The sequence below is a fragment of the Tyto alba genome, unplaced genomic scaffold (assembly GCF_018691265.1).
Source record: "Tyto alba isolate M040663 unplaced genomic scaffold, T.alba_DEE_v4.0 Super-Scaffold_41, whole genome shotgun sequence".
Classification (NCBI taxonomy): Eukaryota; Metazoa; Chordata; class Aves; order Strigiformes; family Tytonidae; genus Tyto; species Tyto alba.
The window spans coordinates 17,250,374-17,271,918 of record NW_024881317.1 but is presented as its reverse complement, the minus strand read 5'-3'; the positions used below and the strand labels follow the sequence as shown (position 1 = coordinate 17,271,918).

The window sequence follows — 21,545 nt, the reverse complement described above, 5'->3', positions numbered from 1 at the left end:
CCCCCCCTTTCTTTTTTTTTTCATTTTGATAGAAAGACATGACCCTACACTCTTTGAAAGAACAGAAAGATATTATCCTGATCGCTACAGTAAAAGCAACTCAGGACAGTTATACCTTACAGCATGTTAGACCTGGGATGTCCGAGACAAATGACACTGTTGCAAACAGTCATGCAGTGTAACTCCAGGGTTCCTCAAGTCCAACTGACTGAGACTTTCTGTAGTATTCTTACTAAGATCTGAACTAGAAAAGAACATTTTAAAATTTTAGCATTAGAGTTTTCTTCAAAATTCTTTGCATGCCATTTTAAAACCTTCCTTTCTGATGATTCAAAAAAAAATACAACCAATATATTATTACTAAGACAAATGAAAAATGCCATCCCAACATGAACAGGTTTTTTGCTATTCAAATTTTCTGCCTGCTCTTAGAGTTGAGATAAGCCATAAGGAGTAGTAGTAACAGTAGTGAATGCGTCTTTTAGAGCAAGTCATGCCTGAGAAACAAACTCACTGGTCAGTAAAAGTACAGAAAGAAAACATCCGGGTTACAGACTGTTTCCCAGCATTATTTTAAATTAACTTCTAGAACTTATATTCTCTTACAGAATAATGGTAGCTTACTAGTAAGCCACTGAGTACTCCAAGAAGGCCTGATAATCTGATTCTGTAGGAATATCTTTAAAATTGTCTAACTAGGCTATGCCTAAATCTACATGCTAGAACATTACCAAAGTATCTGGAAGAGTAAGTGTAACAAGTTAACTAGCACCAACATAGTGAGTCAAGATACAAGGCCAACACTCATACTTGTATTGAGTATTCCAATGGATCCACACTGGAGTTCATTTCAGAAGCCCTGCTGTGGACAACTCCAACTGTCTCCACAAAAGAGCTCTGCTTTGTGTATGAACATACAGCAGAATCCAGCTGTCTACTTACATAGGGGGGGAAAAAAAATAAATCAAAATTCATTTTGTCAAGTTCACATAAATACATTTCAGAAACAATAAGGTACTACAATCTCCTTTATTATTTTAAAAACAGTTTTATTCTGTATATTTAGAAACGTGTAATTTTAATAACTGCAGAGAAAAAAATCAGCCACACCTGAATAGCTAATAACTCATTAACAGAATGCAGTGGTATATTATCTAAACAGTAGTAGTGCCATTGTGCCATAATAAATTGTCTATTAGTAAAAAAATACATTTCAGGGCACATAGTACAGCATCCTTATGACAAATTACAGTAGGGATACTTTTCAAGAATTTAATCAAAGTAGAGAATTCCGAGTTATATTCTTTAAATGCAGCACTTAAAAAGGTAACAACTTTGTGCATTTTTAAAAAATGTCCTTGTTTGTATATTGTAGAAATGCTGCTTTTATTGCTGCAGATGCCAAAGTTCAAGGCTCAAAAGGTATGAGAATACAAAGATATCCTTAAGAAACTTTGTTTGTTTTTATATATATTTATATATATAAAAAGGTAAAGCTTATAAAAGTTAATTTACAAACCAAGAACAAAAGTGGTATGCACGCATTATATACAAGCAGTCTATAACATCTATAAATTTTCAAATGCATAGCAGAAAACATACCATCATTTTCTTCTGGTTCTCTTCTTGTTGATAAACACAAACAATACTTGTCCTCTAAACCAAAGTCACAAGTTGTGTTGTGTTTTGTTTTTTGTTTGGGTTTTTTTTTGTTGTTTTGTTTGGGTTTGGTTTTTTTTTGTTTGTTTGTTTGTTTGTTTGTTTGTGTGGTTTTTTGTTGTTTTTTTTTTTTTTCTTTTTTCCCCTGTTCCCCACCCCCCTCCCCTTTCCCCAGTCTCTCATGATATATTATCTAGGTAAGCACAAAAGCCATACGAACTTAATACAGAGAACTATGAGAGCAAAGACTATTAAAAACATGAGGGTAAGGCATCCCTGCTGGTTAATAGGTCTGTAATAATGTGGTTAATTTACAAATCCAGAGGCAACTGAACCATAGTCATCCCACATGCTTTACCCCCTCCCCTCTGTTCTCACGACAATGTTTCCATATACAGTAAGCAGACGTGTTTGCATTAGCCTCTCAGCAGAGGAAAACATCTCAACTGTGCTACCCCAAGTTGATTGCCATTTCATTGGACACATACACCAAAGTAATTTAAAAACTAGAGACAAAAATGTCGTCTTGTGAGTTACAAAAACACGGTCATAAAAATGCAGGCCAAATTAGGTGTTTTCACCAGCGGAGTACGAACCAAATTCAATTCCTCTGAATATAATTCTATTGGTACTTTCAGATTTTAAACAATGAAATACTATTAGTGTCCTTTAAAAATAGAAAGGAAGCTAAACAAAAAAATTCCACAAAAGAACAACCAACAAACCAAAGCATACAGAACCAGCAAAATCCCTACCTTGTTCCCACTGTACACTCCCTACCTGTGGCATGTATTGTGACCATGGTTCAAAAAGTGTACTTGCTAAACCATTGTTAGTTAAAGCAAGATACTTAAACACTAAGATCCATTATCACTTAGAGAACAGTTAATACTTGATAGAGTGGTTCAGTTTTTATGTAAGGTCCATCTCAGTTTCACATTATTTACTCAGTCAGCTAACTTAATATTTAGAAGTGGTCAATTAGGACTGAGACACAGTTTGCTCCAACAAGATAGTTTGGATCCCCAGGAAGAGACTTGTTCTGCCAGGTTTTGGGGTCACCTGTGGGAGGAAAACACAATGCTGGTGTTTAGTATCTGCTGTCAAACAGTGCACATCTTGAAACAACCAAGCTTTTGGACAGAAGCTTTTAAGTCCTGAATCTACCTTTTTTTTTTAAAAAAAAAAAACCTTGCAGTTTGTATGTTATTAATGAAAATTAACCCTTTATTTCAATATAAAGTAGGATAAATCAGTTATTCAAAACAGATGCTGTGGCACACTGGAATTGCTAAATATAAGTCATTCTACTGTACAGCACCAACATAGCGCTTTCCATTTGAGAAGTGTTAACAGTGAATCTGTTATTCACTGGCTCTTTCCTAAACTGCCTGAAAAACTAAGACATTTTAAAAGCTAATCTGAGTAGGATACATTTAAAGTTTCTCAGAACAGTTCTGAACACAGATGAATCAAGGCAGAAATCATGTTGTAACTAAACTCTATGACACATGGGTAGTTTTATTTCCTAGTATGAAAATCACTGTAGACAGGATTTTAGTAATTTTGCAGCTACGTCCAGTATACTTGTTTAAAAACCTGAAATACTGACATTCTGAAAGGGATGTTAGTTAACGGGTACATACTTAAAAATCTTTACAACAGGTCTTATCTACTCATGGTCAAAGGTCCTGTGTAACATTTTTACAGGAGAAAGTCATTAGCTGTCATCTCACCCGACAAAGGTTACATTCCATCTGCAGAGTCAATTGTCCCTTTTAACTGGAGAGAGCATTCTTCATTTACCCACCTAAATGCTACCACTAAACAAAAAGCATCACCATCCCACTACGGTAGAACAGTGAAAAATGAACTGAGGTTCTCTTAAGCCTTCCAGATAGATGATGTTAAATAGTTGGCCAAAACAGACCTGCCTTGAGAAATATTTAACAAGTTAGAGAACACAGTCGCACAGACTGCAAACACCTGAGACCTCTGTATTAAATGAGACTCATGTAAAGTCCACAGAATTTTCTTGCAGAACTCATGAAAACAAAATGAGGTACACAACACACTGAGTGATGGCAACATCTGATGTAGGGACAAAGGATATAAGTGGCCTGTGTATAGCTAGAGAATGCAAACAAGTTTACTGGAACCAGTCGAGATTACTTATTTCAGTCAAGAAGCTCAATAATGCTGGAGGATTTTTCATGTCATGGCAGACATTTTTCCAACCTTTACTCCTAAATACACAGTAAGGATTAGACTGTAGCCAGTGCAACCTCTAGCTGTTGAAGAAGTTTTTCCCATACTTAGCTACAACTGCTATGAAAAAAAAAAAAAAAATCCTTCATTATATTTTTCACTAATACATTCTAATAGGTGTGGCCATAAAATGCAACTTTTTCCCCAGTCAGTTTTAATACCAGAATAATTCAAGCTTTTGAAGGGGTTTAAACAGTAAAACATCAATATATGAAGTTTAAATGTGGCAGAAAGTATGTTAGTAAGTGCAAATGAATGTCACTTTTAGGACAGAACATGGATACATTGAGTAAAGATGAGGTAGAGCAAACGACTGAAGAAAGAAAAGCCCCAGAATTGTATAAACTGTTATTATAAAGCCACCTCAAAAATCAGAGTCCCATAACCAACTAATTTAGAAAGAGAGAAAACAATTATTTATTTAAGACACAGTATGGTCTACTTACATATCATAAGACAGAATTGCCTAATTTTAAGGTTTGTCTCAAAAGAGCAATGTTATGATATACATCCCATTTCAGATTAACAGAATGTGGTGTTATATTTACAGTACAGAAAGTGTTAGGGTTTAAATAGACACACTCTTGCTCTCACCCACACATGCACGCACACACACACATCCCACTTTGGGAAGAGAGAAAAATGTCTCAGTAACTTCAGTTTTTGTTGAGATCATTTGAGTCCTCTCACTTCAAGTAACTTCACGAACAGGTGCTATTAGTTACAAAGGAAGTGTTGTGCCATTTTTGTCATAGTTGTCATGTCTTTTGGGACCCTATCGTTTATGATTCCACATTTTAACACTGCCATGTATACACACATTGTTAAATAGATGCATGCAACACATGCATATAATACCTTATAAAAAACAACTAAAAATTATTGCCATTAATACCTCTAGGTTATTGAATCCCCATCACGGGGACTAGATGCTTTAATCTTTCAAAGCATCAGTGCTTTGGTGTTGACCAGTGGTAGATACATTAGTGACGGAAGATATGCATACATGGTGGCTTAAATGCTGTATACAGAAGTATATTGTTCAGTCATTACTTAGATCATACGTACACATTAGTGGTTTGAACCTTCCACCATAAATTTTGAAGGTAGCTGAATAAAACCTTAAGACTTTTTCCCCAGATGTGCAAACATTCCTTTTTAAATCTCTGTAACCTCACAGCCATTTCATGAAATTGCTTGAAACTTGCCCATAATTCTAAATTGGGCTCCTCACTGGCAATTTCAGCCAATACATTCTCCCCCTCATTCAAGAAAGCCCCAGTGAGGTAAAAAATAAACAAGTAAATAAAATTGCAACCTAGTTGCAACTTTTACTATCAACCAGAAACTTCTGCATAAGAGACAGTAGAGGAGAAACAGGCAGAAGCTAGCAAGAAAAGTCTTGTGGAAAATCCAGCTACATTAGAATGAATTGTAAATGCTTTTACTGAACACTATAGTTTTCTTAAATGACCCGATTGTTAGCATCTACTTGCACACATGGAAACAGTTAACAAGCATTAAATCATGATTTATGAGCATGCAGATTGTTAAGATATGCCAGAGTCCTATATGGTTAATTAAGCAACAGACAAACACCGGTTATGTTACAAAGGCCAATCAGAGGTACATAATCATTTCCTCTCAATTTTAGTGCTACTATCATTTCAAGTGTATTCAGCTGTAGCAGTCCTCAAGAAAGAAGACAGAATAGAAAAATACGATAATATTTAATAGTCTAGAGATATTACTCTTTCTGCTATCGTGGTTTTAGCTATGAATTTGCACCATGAGTAAATGTAAGAAAGACATTTGTAATGAAAGTGAAATGGGAGAGTTTGACACAAGTACAATGATTGAGTTCTTTATATTACACAGCATCACCTTCAGCCAAATTAACTTAAATTATACGATAGCACCCAAAAGCCCCAAAAGGACAGAGGGAGGACAGCATACCCGACGAGGAGTCGGAGGATTTTAGAGCAAAAGACCAACCATCAGGGGTCATAGACGCACAATGTGGCAGGCGCAGCTCCACTGGCTTCAGGAATTTTAGTCCATGAGGCCCACACATTACCAAGGGGCTAAGAAGTGTTTCACCTACAGTTAAGAGAAAGAAAAACCTGTTACTGATTCTTCTTGAAACAGGTTCGAAGTATTACATAATTACATTGCAGAGCTACTCAGCAACTTAGTTTTAGAGAACCATATGAACATTTTGACCCGTCAGTGAAGAATAGCACTTACCAAGATTGTTTCTCATAGGCTCTTTTAAAGCATTCAAGCGACTTTTCAGTGGAACACATCACACACTCAAAATGAAAAAGGATGAACAAGTCCTATCATGAAATCATGTTGGGATTTCCACTCCCTCCCCCACACTAATTTCTAAGCAGGTGCATAAAAACAAACAAATCCCCAAATATGTAAGCAGCCTTGTTCATTCTTCTCTTTGCACTACAGCTGCTTGTATGGATTTATGGCACACTGGGCCGAAAAAAGCCTTCAGCAGCTCAAGAGCCTATAAAGCCTTATGCTAACAGTCAAAAGATAAAACATACAAATGTATAGGTCTATTTTTAGTTTAAAACTCCAAATGTTAACATAAGATTATTCAGCTGAGGAACAAGCTATACTTGGTTTATAAAGATACAAAGTAACTGCAGATAGACAGTAATGCTTTAACTAGCTATTTATTAAATTAAACACTTTAGTTTCTTGACTTGAGGAAATTTGGAATTTGATAGGTCAGAATATGTATGTGCACTGGACTAGTGGTATGAAAGACAGGCTTACTATGAAAAAATTGCTCAACTAAGATATACTACTCAGCCCTTACTAATAAAATAGTCAGGAATATACTTTTTTTTTTTTTTAATATAAAAGTTAGAATATTTTTTTAAACCATGAAGCTGTTCACTTTAGATAAACTGAAAATAAAATAAAATGCTGACTATATAAGTGTTGAAGTAAATTCCAAATATTTAAATCAAGTTGTATTAGTTTAAATCATGTGTAATGCTTTTGGTCCTAACTGTGCGTTGAAGAAATGCTTCTAGTAAGAATGCCTAGAGTAAACCCTTGCACTTTGAGAGAGAATCCACAATTTCAAAGATTCTTTAAAAAATATTTAGAACCTTCCTTTAGTTTACTAGCTATGTTTTAAATCGGTACTTAAATCTACAACTTGAGAATACTTAATTTGTAATTCAGGGCCTCCATCTTGCTTGCAACTTTAAATATTAAGCAGAATATTGCTTCTCTTATACTTCTTAAGATGTATACACTCTATCTTCACAGTGGAATGTTATGTACTGAAGTATATTAAGGTATTTTCATATTCTATTTTGTTGCTGTTTGAAAAGAATTTTATTAAATAACAGAACAGTGTATCACTCCAGCTCTTACCTTTCTCTTTGTCCAAAGGTGGAAGTATACTGTTGTCTCTGCAGACTTTGAAATATATTTCTTGCTCTATTCCCTCTGGAATGGCTCCTTGTGGTATAATAATACTAACTCCAGTCTCTATGGAGCTCAACACACCACCATTGCTGTTAAACACACCTCTTGCCGTGGCTACTACAGTGTGTCCGTCTTCTTCCTCCTCATCCTCAAGTGCTGAAGGGCTGAAATGCAAGACAGAAAAGCCTGGCAGTTTTAGCAATATTTTCTTCCTGAAAGTCAATGGCATACTTTCCTCTAACATTTTAGTAGAGCACAGCCTAGAGTAGGCTAGCACTGATTTTAGGGAAACACTGAATATGTCCCACATTCAATTGCACAGGACAAGTAAGATGAAAGTAGTTCAATTTCTGTCATGAGAAGAGAACATTTTCACAAAAAAAACCCCAAAGCCCACAAATCCTGCAAATGTTCATCAAGTAGTTGAAGCAAGAATTTGGACCACTTGCATCTTGTGTTTTCAAATGCCCGTTTCTGGAATTATACAGAAAGAGCTTGCCCCCAGCTACATACTTCATCTTAGTAAATCTAAATGTAATTAACGCATCTGAAAGTTTCATTTTCCTCCCCAAACTCCATTATAACTTTAATACCATGAGGAGTAATAATTCTTATTCAAGCCACACTGAACAGTCCTATTCCGATACACACTGAAAACAAAGCCCATAAAAAAAAAAAAAAAAAAAAAAACAAACAACCAAAAAAAAAAAAAAAAAAAAAAAACACACCACAAAATTTTTTCCAGGTTGCCAGAACTGAAAAGTAACATGTAAGACTATGAGATTGCTACTTTTAGTGGATTTCAGATCAGTATCTGAAGAATTTCACTCAAAACCACAGTAACTTCAAAATTTGTAGCTATCTACAGAACTACACAGCATCAAAACATTTTGCAGGTGCTTAAGAACAAATAGGGTTCATTCTTCTACTACATTTGAGTGACTGAAACATCAAGCAACGTTTCAAGTCTGGTTTATGTATTATTATTTTGAAATCAAAACTAATAAAACACTGTTCTGCAAATATTAGTGAAAAGAATTTAACACATCAGCAAAGAGCTTAAGATTGTAACACTATCTGTTGCTCTTGACATATTTCTTAAAGCATTTTAGGCAAGCACAAGCTGTTTTTAAGCAGTTGTTATTTTGTCTCATACCAAAGAGAACAATATGAAACTGCTAAAGTGACTTTCTCTTTTTACAGTATTTTAAAAATATCCCTTATACACAAGTACTATGAAGTTGGTCTCTCTAAGCAGAGAATACATACAGTTTAGTGCAACAGCTATCCTTAGAAATTAATTCCATCTTCTAGAAACATACTGAAAGGACAAATTATTACTATCTACCAGAAGATTTATAATTATAGTATACAAAATAGGAAATAAAAGCCATGTCACTTTCTAACAAGATGCAAGATGAGACAGGGACATAAGACAATTTAAGTATCTATCCAAATAACCTTCAATGCCCTTTGGCAGAATTTTAGAATCATAGTATCCATCTTTCAACTATAACATCAACAGAAAAAAAAAAAAAAAAGGCAAGCTGTATTTTTCACAGATGAACTCTTACAGATGTAGTAATGGAAAGAAAAAAGCAGCAGAAAAGCAGCAGCTTACCTTACAGGAATGGCTTTAGGCACAGCATTAACATTATTTGGTTGATATTTAGGCTTGTCAACCTGTACAGCGAAGGTATCCACTCCGCTATCAAACTCAGGAGGCTGTGATGAGCTGTGTGCTTTCAAAATTGGTTGAGGAGAATTTGGAGATTTAGATGGCAACTCTGGCTTATGTTGAGCTTCATTTGGCAAGAGATTATGGTTGAATTTAGGACTTTCAAACTTGCGCTCAAAGGGCCTTGCAGCACTGGTGTAAGGTTTTGTTGTAAAGCGGTTGTAAGAAGGAGTGACTGTTTTTTGAATCTGTTCAGTTCCATTAACGGGTCCTTTGTCAGGGAAGCTTTTCTGAGGATAAAATGTAGACTGCACAGTGTCTTCTCTAGATGATCTGAAAATTGCTGGCTTATTCTGAGGTGGAGGAGGATCAGACACAGAGTTAACTGCAATGCAAATAAAAATATCAGAACTCCTCAGTAACCATCAGAAATTTCTAGTCACATATACTACAGCATAAGAACACATTTTAGTCAATTCTTAATCTACTATATAAAATATATATAGGTTCAGCTTAGCTCTCATAGATCATCTGTCCCCCTCATATCTTCTATGCTCAGGCAAGTTACCTAATGTTTCATTGAACAGATACTTCAGATACAATGGCATGACCTTTCAATAAAAAGGTAAAACAATTGTAACTTGACAAAAAAAAAAAAACAAACAAACAAAAAAACCCCAAACAAACAAACAAAAAAAGCATTATTGAAATACTATCATGCACGTGCACAAATGGAAAATTCAGTTGGACCAGGCAAGCCTGTCATTGTGAAAGTGAAAACAACCTTTTCCTCTGTTTTTAGAAGCCTACAACTATTACTCATGCCTGAAGAATTTCAGTCCAAAGCATAGATACACACACTTTTTTTTGAAGTAATGGAAATTTTACTTGATCTTTGCTGAGACACCTAAATATGGAAGAGACAGTTATACAGTAACTATTAACACCTGGAAGTTATGGTTTCAGACAAGATCACCAAAGCATTTCACAAGACTATCTCACTATAGTAAAAAGTGATTTTCACTAATATTTATTCCAATTTTCAGTTAGATAACAACATAGTTAGCAGTATAGACATGCTGAAGCAACCATACAAACATCTGCTAAGTGATATTTGTTACGACATGAGACAGGTTAGCTTTCCAACTGCTCACCTTCAGAAAGTGCAGGCTTGTGGTGTACTGGGAGAGACAGGACAGGACTATTGATCGACTGAGGTTGCGTATACTGGACTGAAGGAGCAGAAGGAGGAGTAGTAACTTGAGTAATTGGCTCATAGCGTTTTTCACCAACGGGCCTATCCACTGATTCACTATCTGTGGGTTTCCCCCTGTTGAAATAAAACAAACAACATTTGACTGTTCAGTTTCTTCAGGGCTCTGAGCGTCTGCATTCACTGCTATTTTCTTCTATGATCACCTGATTTCCATCTCTTCCTATAAACATTAAAACACCATTTTCTTTAATATCCTGTCTCAAGTATAAAAACATTTATTCATAAGCACAAAAGATTAAGACAACATTGAATCTTTAGAAGAAGATTAGTAACACAAACCATGGCAAACAAAAGGCAGATGACATTTCAGGTGTATTTGCATAACTGCCCATAAAATTTTAATTTTTCAATTTCATTTGGGGTAATTTAAATTAAAAACTGTTCTCTAATTGAACAGGTCTTCAAAATAAAAATATAAATCCACTGTTTTGGGGTGGCGAGTGGGTTGTTTTTGAAAAGCATAATTAGCCATTAGGACAATGGATTCTAGTATTACTTTTCTAAATACACCTAGTATTTGAACAATGCCATCTTAATTAGAAATGTAATCAGCTTAAGCTTCACTAGCTTTATGTGCATAGTGTAGATACTGAAAGCATGATTTTTTTAAAAGTTTCTTTTTTCTTATATAAGTATTTCTCCAAAAGTTTATTTTTGGAAATGACTGATTTCACAAATATTTGTAATTTTGGACTACTATATATTGTACTTTCAGAATTTGTGTGTTTAAAATTTTAAAGTGCACATAATGCCTGTGATGAAATGTAACAGTGAGAGGACACCTGAAAACATCCTCACATCAACAAGTCTTACCACTTGATGTTCCTTTTCAAGTAGTCATAGCTAGTGTAAGAGCCAAGAAATCTAGGTGATGGCAAAGCAAACAGCAATAGAAGAATGAAAGAAAATAGTCATTCTATCTTGAGCATATTATTTTGTCACACTTTTCATGTTAGTCCTAGCAGTTCTCATATGACAAGGTTGTTGAAACAAAGAGACACTACTTTTAACCTTGACGTTTCTGCTATGACCTTTACCATATGCAGATGTACAAATAATCACGTACTATATTTGAGATTTCGTTGAATTAGAAAGCGGTCAAGATCTCAAATTGACAGATACTGAAAGTAAGAATGCAAAACATGGCTTAGTGTAGTCTTAATCTGTATAAACAAAGTTACTCAATATACTGAAAAAAGTGAACAAAATGCAAATCCCATATTCTAAGTCTCTCACTTATGGTTCGATTAGCATTAATTTCTTCAGTCTTAATGTATATTCCCTCATCCCTTCACCTTCTGTATTCTCATAAAAATGTAACAGACAAGTTTAGACACCAGCCTTACTTCTTCAGAGGAGTATGTTATAAAACTAAGGAAAGGGCTGATCAGCTTCTGCAAGTCTGCTTGATGGCCACATTAAAGTGATTCTCAGTGTGCTAAACAGCATCTGTATGAATGTATCTCTAAAACCAGCGTTGCAAAGAAAAGATCATTTTAGATCTGCTGTATAAGCTTCTGTTCCCACTGATTTTAAAGCCATTCATTCAACACAACAAGTTATTACTGCACGCTCACTCACTGCTGTCTTTATTCCAGATGGGTAGTAGCTGCTTTCTCGGAAAATCGCCTGCCTGAAATCACTGCTTCCCAGAGGGGATATTAACCAGGGGAGGGCAGCACTTCAAAAGCCCACAATAAAAACCCAACACACTCTACACCTAATCAGAACTGCTTGCCAGCTTTCATAGTTTTTTAAAAAAATAGGGAACATTTTGATGGAGGGAGCAGAAGAGATGAGAGCGCTGTGACAACACAAACACAACCAGCTCTATATTGTGCTCAATATGAAGCATATTCTTCTGTCATAGGCTCCTCAAAGGGTCAGCCACAATCTCAACCACATTGTTCAGAACCTGCATGCAATTAAAGTGATCCACAACAAAATGTCTGCTTACAACCTGTGAGTGTATAAATGAAGATCCTCTAATTATTGATGCACTGTTTTCTAAACTGTTTCCCACTTAATTTTTGTTACAAAACTGCTACTTTAATTTTAAAAGAAGCAGAAATGAATGAGCTACTAGAAGGAACCAGCAGGCAACAGGTTTTAAGCCTCTGTGTACAACAGAAATCAAACTGCACTGCTGATCTGTTCCCACTCAAAAAGCTCCAACTCTGTAACAGATAAGTAAGAGCTCAGCCAGAGCAACTTAAGAAGGTAACGGAGGCCACTGTTCCTTATTGCCTCCTCAGATGACGCTGTAACTGATCATGTGAGTACTCTTAACCCTACTCAAAATAAAATTTAGATAAGCTACCTCATTCTGCAGCATGTCAAGGAAATGCAGGTAGCTACACTGAACCAAGCACGAACAAATCCACTATTCAGTCACAGATGTAGTAACCTCCTAAATTGCTCCAGCTAGATCCACTGAAACACACCCATTTACAAGTTCTACTATTTTCTCACATCAAGGGAAATCCCTTATTGTACAGTTACAGCTTTAACATACAGATATGGCATTACTCATATAAAGCAGCTTTGAGTAATGACATAAATTTCCTAAATGATGCAAATAAAACCCCAAATTATTAAAAGAGTAAACAAATTTGTACACACATAAGGGGAGAAAGATATACTTTCACAATACTTAGTGGGCAAAGAACCTGACACAGTTTAACATTAATATTTACAACTGAAGAAGTTGTAGCTATTGCTCATGAATAAATAAAACCTGTCCTCTGTACCCAGAACACATTATATGGATTATGCAGAAGCCAGAGCTTGCATAATCAACAGTTTCTGTATCATCCAAATTTAGTCCTGATTATTTTTAGAAGAGTTTGTTCACAGCAATTACCATATAAATTCACTAGGAAAAAAAGATGAATAACGAACAAGTAGCAGGGTACAAATTGGAAGCTGGCAAAAGAGTCCTAAATATGAATGCTTTCTCAAGACAGCAATTGTTTTGTGTTTCCAAGCAAGGACATTGCAGCATGCTTCTAGAGGCAGTACTGCCCAACTGAGCAGTGGTCTTGTTTATCTCTTTCCCCTTACTTCCATTAATATTTCAGTCTTTGTCTATTTGCACTGGATTACCTTGGGTAAATTTTCTTTCCCATGTCTGTCCCTTACTGTTAAGGGTCCCATTCTTTTATAAAGGAAAAAAACCCACATTTTTGTCCCCTGACATATGAGACTATCAGCCTTAAAAACAGTATTATCTTACTCCTCTGTGACAGTTAGATGTCACCATCCCACAAGTACAAGCCCTGAAGTTATACACTAACTCACAATCCAAACAAAACCAGAAACGAGCAGCCAAAGAACAGAAGTGCCATGGCAGACAGAAGTGGTAGGCAGAAGTATGGAACAATCTCTCTTAACTATTAGCCATTCTACAGCAAAAATTTGACAGTTGTATTTTCCATGTTTTTCAGTGTATGTGACAACACTACAGAGGATAACAAACGTACAATGAAAGCTCACAATGCTCTCCATCTGAACAATTTAACAATCTTCACAATTTCTTGATGAAAGCTTACAACATTTCTTCCAAAGCATTACCTGCATTTACAATGGCAACACAGTCCATGCCTACAGATCAAATTGGACCATCTATGGGTAGATTGGTTTTTTTTGCACGTGGGAACGTAATTCTGAAGGCTACTGCAATGCATTATGAGGCCAGCCAAGCCCATCAGAAGACAGACGGCAAGAGAAAAGGAAGGATAAAGAACATCCTTGACAAAGAATAGGAACTGGTTACAGATTACTATACACATTCCTTCCTTAGCATATAAAAAAGTAAAATAAAAAATAAGTTACTCTATGTAGACTTTGTGATTAGGAAAAAAAAAAAGTTGATCCTTTAAAACCTGTCAAGCTTTTGGAAATATTCCAATATTGTTAGTTCAGAGGAAGACACTGGAGATGATAGACAATATTATACAACTAAGAATGGGATTCCTGAGTCTTAGCTCAAATCCTTCAAGACAGGCACTGGAACACAGTGTATCAAGTACACCAAAGACACCTTGCGCATACACTTAACACAAACTTCAGCAAGCTAGTTTATTACTTCACTCTAACGAGCTCATTTACATTAAGGTTGCCAGATTTTCAGCTTCACCTGAATAGTCCAGATTTCAAGAAGGAATGCAACCAAAGTCTCCAAAAAAGCTTGATTTCCAGCCTGTATGCAGCAAGCCAAGACAGCTTTTCACAGTAACAGCTACAAACTAATTCTTATGGTTTGAATCAAAGGAAATTTGGGAAGTCTAGGTAACTTATATTTTAGGTTTTTAGGGAAGTTGAGGTAACTATTCACAAAGTTTGCATAAGGATCCTCCAAAATAGCCAGTTCTTCACCTGAGCTAAATCTGCGTATGAGCTTTCACACAATTTCTGTATCAAAATGTTCCAAATCAAGGAAACAGTACAATACAGGAAACAGATGTTTCCATCAACAGATTAAATTCTGGCCTCAGCACTATTCCCTAAAGGCTCAGTTTCCTAATGTCAAACACAGCTAACATGTACAAGCCTGTCAGCAGAATAAATGCATGTAGAGTTGGAATAAACCAAAACTCTTGCTTCAAAAGATGTTTAAGCACTCAGTATTAGTTACACGAAGGAAATATGTTCTGTTAGTAAGTGGCAAGCAAAACAAGTAGCATGTTTAAGGTCCTGAAACCTACCGAAAAATACTTAATTTACCAAAATAAGAAGTTATACAGTTATGCGTTTTCAAAATAAAGCTACATGTAAACAGAGAAACTGGCTTTATGAATACAAAATAATTTCAATTGGATACCATGAAGCCCTGGAATTCCCATTGACAGAGGCAGAATTTCAGTTTTAGTCCTATATGCCTCCCTGCCTTTTTCTAATTAAGAAAAGAAATCCACCAAACTTACTTAGAATAATTGGTGAAATTCAGCTGATTCTGCGAATGTATTGGTTTAGTGGGCTCAGAATGATGGCTGGCAGGAACCTGCACAGATGGCTTATTTTCAAAACTCCTACGATCGAAGTATGAGAGCTGCTTTCGATAATACTCTTCATCTTCTTCAGGATCATAATGATTTGAACGCACAATATCTTCAGGCGGCTTCACTTGAGGTCTCTGTGGTTCTGGGGCCCTAATGAAGAGTAACAACACACAGTTGCCTTGCACAGTTGAACAAGTGTAAGTACATGAATTAAAAGTCTCTTTTATAACCTAGCTAGTAATAAAGCAACTGAAATGTAATTCTTACAACTACACGTCTTGTCCTTTTAACCCATATTGCATGTAAAGTGGATAGATATGACATAGCATAAAGAAAGGAAATCCTTATTTCCCTTTTACCTTACCTTTTCCCTTTTGCTATACTTTCTAATTATCTCAAACACAGAAAAAAGATGGAGATATTGACAAAGTTTCTTCCTTGAAAAAGCTGAAAAAGTATAGTGTCCTCCCCCCATTTACCAGCAACCATATCCATGAGAACTGACTTTATGTTATGTTTTGGTTTACTATTGACACAGAAATCACATCTACACACTTTAACTGTCCACTCCACAACTTCCAATTTGAACTAGTGTTTTCTGAGTATTCTAATCTCATATTAAAACTAAATGTAAAAAAATCAGTTGTGCATCTACCTGTAAGTTGTTTTGTCATGTTCATACTGGCTTTGAGAAGTTGGTTTCGGACCACTTACAGCTGTGAGTGTAGGTTTAGGTGCTAGTTCTGGAGGCTGTAAAGAAAAGCACAGCATATTCTCTTAGATTCTAATGTTTAGAAAGATACAGCACTTTGAGTAAGAAAACTAAAACCACCTCCCCCTCCCCCAGAAGGAAAACGAGAATGAAATATTAATGGAAGATGAATGTGAGGAGTTTTCAGCATGGCAAAATCCCCTTCAGTATTTCCACAAGTTTTCAGCTTCTGCTTTTACAACATACTGCAGATAGGTTGCTAAGAGGCTATTCCGTAAGCAGTAAATCTTTCTTTCCAATACAGTATTTTACTTCTCACAATGTACTCTCATTGGCAAAAAGCAGGAACTAAAAAACTTCAGTGACTTACCTTAACAGCTGATGTATCACTCGGGTCCTTCATTTTTTCCAAAGATGGCGATCTTCTTCTTTCAAATATCTTAACTCTACTTCGCACAGACTGTGGTTTCATGGCTGGATCTTCTTCTTCCTCTGCTAGAGATGGCGGTGTAGGCAGTGGTTTACTGTTTGAAGGCAAAACTTCTGGTTTGGTTTGTGATGAAGGGGGAGGAGGAAGAGAAACACCTGAAGTGCTATGAGAAGGCTCATATTGTCCAGCTTTAGCATTATAAGCTTGAGGACCTTGTTCATAGCCCCTTATATGTGGATCAAAGTACTGCTTCGGTTCGGGAGATCGAGATATGGCCGACTGGTACGGCTGAGCTTCTTGTTTGTATCTACCATGCGTGTCATATCCAACAGTATGTTGATCTTCATATCGCACTTGTGGTAAGCTGAAGTTTTTGGGTGCATGCTCATAGCGAGGTCTGCCGTCATAGCTCATTGGAGGGGGTTCCTCAAAACGAGGTTGTGCTGGATAATAGCTGCGTTCTGTGCTCTCTTCTATATTTTGTCTGGAGTCCAGATCCCTCGGAGGCTGGTTTTCATAAGCTGTTCTTGTTTGGTTGTAGGGCTGTTTTTCATCATAATATGCCCAGTGCTCCTCATAGGGAGGCACACGGTCATCATAATGTAGGCGAGGGTCATAACCACGAGTAAATTGCTCGACATAGTTTGTAGAATCATACCTGTATGTTGACTGTTCATAGTCCCTACTCGGTTGTTTTTCTGCATATTGAGCCTGGGATTCGTAGATCAGATTTGGGTCTCTTTCCTGTCTCTGTACTGGGTGATTAACTGCTGGCTGTTTTAAGATGTAGCTTTGTCTGGATGCTTCTTCATTAATATATGGATCCTTTCTGTATACCTGTTAGAGAGAGGCATATTTTTCAGTTGAAACAGAGTAACTGCAGCTGCATTTGAAACAAACCGAAGTTTTAAATACTGGCTTTAATTTTGTTTAAAAGCAGAATAATTTGATGCAGTTGTTTGCAATCACACAAAGCTGAAATCTGTGATTCAAGAGATCCCTACCAGTCCTGTTTTTAAGCAAAACCATGTAAGTAGATTAAAGGGAAAGACAAAGGCAGTAGCGTCTCATATTGGGGCGAGGGGGGTCACACACGCTTTTTTTGCAGGGTGTGTTGAGACTGGAAGTAAATTGATTTACGTGTTTTAAGTTAGTTCTAGCATTGCTGAGGAAGTGACCCAACAAGTTATATTCATCTTCATGATCAAGGCTCTGGCATGATTTAAAGTATACAAAGATCTAGTGTCATTTTAGAGAAATAACAGATTTTTCAAGGCCTCATTAACAACCAGTAGAGCACTGACAAGCTAAAAAAGTTACACATGAAGTAAAATCAAAATACAGAATGCAGCCTTTTTTTAAATTGTCATCTTTTTGATAAGTGGAAAGTATGTAGTTTGAAGCCATGCACACAAAACATTAGATGATGCTTAGCAGTTCAGATGAACTGGGGTTTTTTTGTAACCTGCATGATCTCTTACAGGAAAAAAAAAATAGAAGGAATTCTTCAAATAAGGGCAAAACAAAAAGATCATGTGCTAGCTTGATGTATAGCAGGAAATCAGCGCAACAATGTGGCACAGGTACCTTTGCTGGATCTATATGCGGCGATAAGGATGATGGCTCTTGATCTCTTAGGACTATATGAGCTCCCTCAGTACTTGATGTTCTTAAGGGGCCCGCTTGTGGTTGGTAAGAGTTGTAAGGAGCAGCGGTAGGCTCCTCCAGTCTGACATTAGTTAGGTTTACATTAGCATTTACTGCAGAGGTTGATGAGGTTGCAGGGTTTGATTCAGGCGACGGGGAAAGGTAAGGGACTGCAGGTGAGGCTTCTGCTTTCTGTGAAGTGTTTAAAATATTTTAAATATACCGCTATTGAATCACTGTATGACTTTTTGATTTATATTAAAATAATTCAAATGATGCTTTGATCAACGCAGCTAGATGTAGAATGAAGTGTACTGAAAGTATCATGCACTAGCACTTCCAGAAATTCATTACGTTGAACATTAAAAAAAGCAAAACATTTAATTAAAGTAGAATGGCATTTCAATCTCCCTCCTGCCAGAATGAGTCACTAAAACAGGTAGGGAAAGCTGATTCTTCAATTTATTATAACATATTATTGTTGATGTTGACAGATTCTTGTATGCTGCTCACAATACTGGTAAGCAGACTATTAACAGAGATTTCTTGTTCAAGAGAACTTGCAACCTCAAGTAAACGTATAGCTGTGAGTGTATAAAGTTACTTTCTTACCGGCTGAGAAGTAGTAGTTTTAAATCCTGAAGAATCTATTCTGAGATTTGGCTGTGGCTGAGCTGGAGATGCGTAAGTAGGGTAAGTTTGAGTTTCATGATGCATTCCAGAAGAATCCTCTCTAACAGGTTCAGAAGAACGTGTAATAGCAGATTCAGGAGGAGTCCCAACCTCATCATTCAGCGTTTCATCCAGTTCTTGATCAGTATAAGCACCCCCTTCTGTATCTGTGTCTTCATAATCAGACGTGTGTCTACTGTCTGTGCTGTACATAGAATATTCACTACCAGGAGCTGAGAGGTAAGAAAGGCGGTCATCGTGTAAATCAAGGTCGTCACTTGTAGCACCATCTGCCTGTGTCAAGCAAAATTAAGAGTACATGTTCAAGTACATACAAGGTACTGAAATGTCTTGAAAGAACGTCCTTTTCCTTACAATATAAAACAAAGAATTTTTTTTTTAAGAATTAAGTACTGAACAAATGGAATGCATCTATCTTGTTCTGAAGCACAACAGAGATTTTCTGGTAGTTAAAAATGTCAGTTATATTCCAAATGCAGCAGCCCAGCAACAGTACAAAAATGCAACAATTTTGAATATGACATGGGAGGAGAAATTAGGTTTCAAACATTGAAAATGTTAAGCTTACATCTAAAGGCATTTTTTGCAGTCTAGCTCTTTGAATCATTTTACTAAGGGGTCAGATTGTCAGTAGGAATAGATAGTGCACAGCATCCACAGAAATCAAAGCGTTTGGAAAGATACAAAGCAGCACTTTAAAGTGATATTATAATATTGGAATCATTAACTTGAAGGTAGATATAAGGAGATGAAAGGAGCTCAATCTGAACAGAAATAGATGATCCAAATATTAAGAAACATGCTGCAATAGCTGATTCATTCTTTGCTTACTTGTTGGTGACACTTTGCTTGATATTAGTTCTTCAAGAGGATGGACCTAATGTGCGTAGTGTAACATCAGCTTGAGAAGCCAAGTGGAGATTTAGGGGGGAACACAGAATACCAACCTGTGATTTTCTATCTGTGTTCTCACAACTGAGAGAGCACATTTCTCCGAGAGGCCAGAAAGAACATGAATATGCCACTTGCTTTTATAGTAATCAAAAAATAATTCATCATCAGGTAATTCCAGTCCCTAGTGCCAATGCAGCAGAACACCCAGCAGTTCTTGCACGAAAAAGCATCCAATCCTCACAAATTTTCCAAAACAATAATATATCCTCCAGTTAACGGTGGCAATGGGCAAGTGTTCTCACTCACTACACTGCTACATGCACAAGGACAACTGTACAGCCCCAGTTAACAGAATACCTGCTCTAATACAGTGACAAAAAAGTTCTGAGCAGTTCACACAGCCACGAGACATTAGTGCTTTAAATCTTCAAATGATAGTTAAAATGAGGAGGAAAAAAGGAAAACAAACTCCATTCCATAAGTATCTGCCCATATCTGTAACACCAGTAAGAATGAAAAGAACAAAAAACCTCTCAAATACGCTTTTTGTCATTTCTTCCCAAACATATAATTTCTTACCTTTCCTTCTGAAACCCATACTAGTTGGTTCTGTTGTTGCTGAATTGCTTCCTTTAGAGCTCCATACCATCCTTCATTCATTGAATTCAGGTTAATGGTCGCTAGAAGTACAGCAGGTTAGTTTGACTTATGATTTCTGCAGAACTATGAGAAGGATCTGTACCACCAGTAATAAAAGCAATATAAACTGGTAGGTTAAAACTATGAGATTTAAATAGTAATGTAAATACTAGTATTCAAAGCAACCTTAAGGCCTGATGTGGTTTGGGACATGTTATCCCATAAGCAATACTCAGTTAACAGTAGCTTAAAGTGAGGCTTCAGTTTAGCCAGACTAAAAAAATAAAATTACATCATCTTCCTATTTATTCAAATATTTGGTTGTGGCTAATGATCCTGCAAAGCCACCAGATCTATTAGAAAAGTCATTTTGATGTTTCAGATAGCTTCACGTTTGTGCAGTCATACGCAAACGATGCACACATCAATGAACTATTGGTTATTGAATGGGGGACTCTGAACAAGTCAACAACTGCTTGATTTGGTCCATTTGCAAAAAAGTCTGGAAGAAGAAATTACTCTGATCTCACCTCCCCCCTCCCTTTCAGAAATACTAATTCAGTATATCTGATTACTTACTTGTAAAGAGATGGTGATTATTTTTACGTAGCTTGTGAGCTCTTTCATACAGCTTTCTGGCACTTTTTCGTGATTCTGGGCACAACCTCATTCTCATAGTCTTTACACCCTGCTTAGAATCAGGATTTAGGAACACTACAATAGGATACCACTGAGCATAATTCAGACGGTCCACTGCATTAGGAGTGACATCCAATAAAGCATGTTTGTCCTGTTGTGATAAAAAGGACAGAAGCAAGAACGTGAATCACTTACATACTAGATTTTTTTTTTTCAAACACCTCCCCAAATTTTGCTTTGTATTACCTTTGAGTTCATTGTTTCAAAGTTCTGATTTAAATTCTTTTCCTATTTGAGTAACAGAATAACAGAAACCAAACCAATTCCAATACCGGTCTACTTAGGCATATACATCTTCAACCGTAGGACTGATTGTGTAAAACTATGAGCTTTTTAATATTTAACTCCCTATTTAAAAAAATCTCCTCAAAGTAAGCAGGCACTAAACTAAAAATAAGTAGCTTCCTATTAGTATTCTGCTAACAGGAAAAAAGGTAAGATTGAAACACGAGACAGTCTCACTATAGAGCTCCATCTTCCTTTACAAA

The 21,545-nt window shown here is 36.4% G+C and overlaps 1 protein-coding gene across 9 annotated transcripts in view; it reads right to left on the bottom strand.

The window, feature by feature from the left end:
* Positions 1-1,032: 1,032 nt before the first annotated feature.
* Positions 1,033-21,545, bottom strand: part of TJP1 (tight junction protein 1) — a 196,118-nt gene continuing 175,605 nt past the window's right edge. For 4 of the 9 annotated variants that reach the window (XM_032990439.2, XM_032990444.2, XM_032990443.2 and 1 more), the window contains 12 exons: positions 20,938-21,148; positions 20,299-20,399; positions 18,745-19,098; positions 18,073-18,324; positions 16,426-17,322; positions 15,999-16,093; positions 15,269-15,493; positions 10,222-10,397; positions 9,011-9,452; positions 7,336-7,553; positions 5,884-6,027; positions 1,033-2,721 (listed from right to left, as the gene is read on the bottom strand). In XM_032990439.2, coding sequence (XP_032846330.2) covers positions 2,627-2,721; positions 5,884-6,027; positions 7,336-7,553; positions 9,011-9,452; positions 10,222-10,397; positions 15,269-15,493; positions 15,999-16,093; positions 16,426-17,322; positions 18,073-18,324; positions 18,745-19,098; positions 20,299-20,399; positions 20,938-21,148 — 3,210 coding nt within the window. In that variant the 3' untranslated portion in view covers positions 1,033-2,626. The remainder of the gene's footprint in view (positions 2,722-5,883; positions 6,028-7,335; positions 7,554-9,010; positions 9,453-10,221; positions 10,398-15,268; positions 15,494-15,998; positions 16,094-16,425; positions 17,323-18,072; positions 18,325-18,744; positions 19,099-20,298; positions 20,400-20,937; positions 21,149-21,545) is intronic. The other 5 variants (XM_032990441.2, XM_032990446.2, XM_032990440.2 and 2 more) reach the window with 4 other exon arrangements.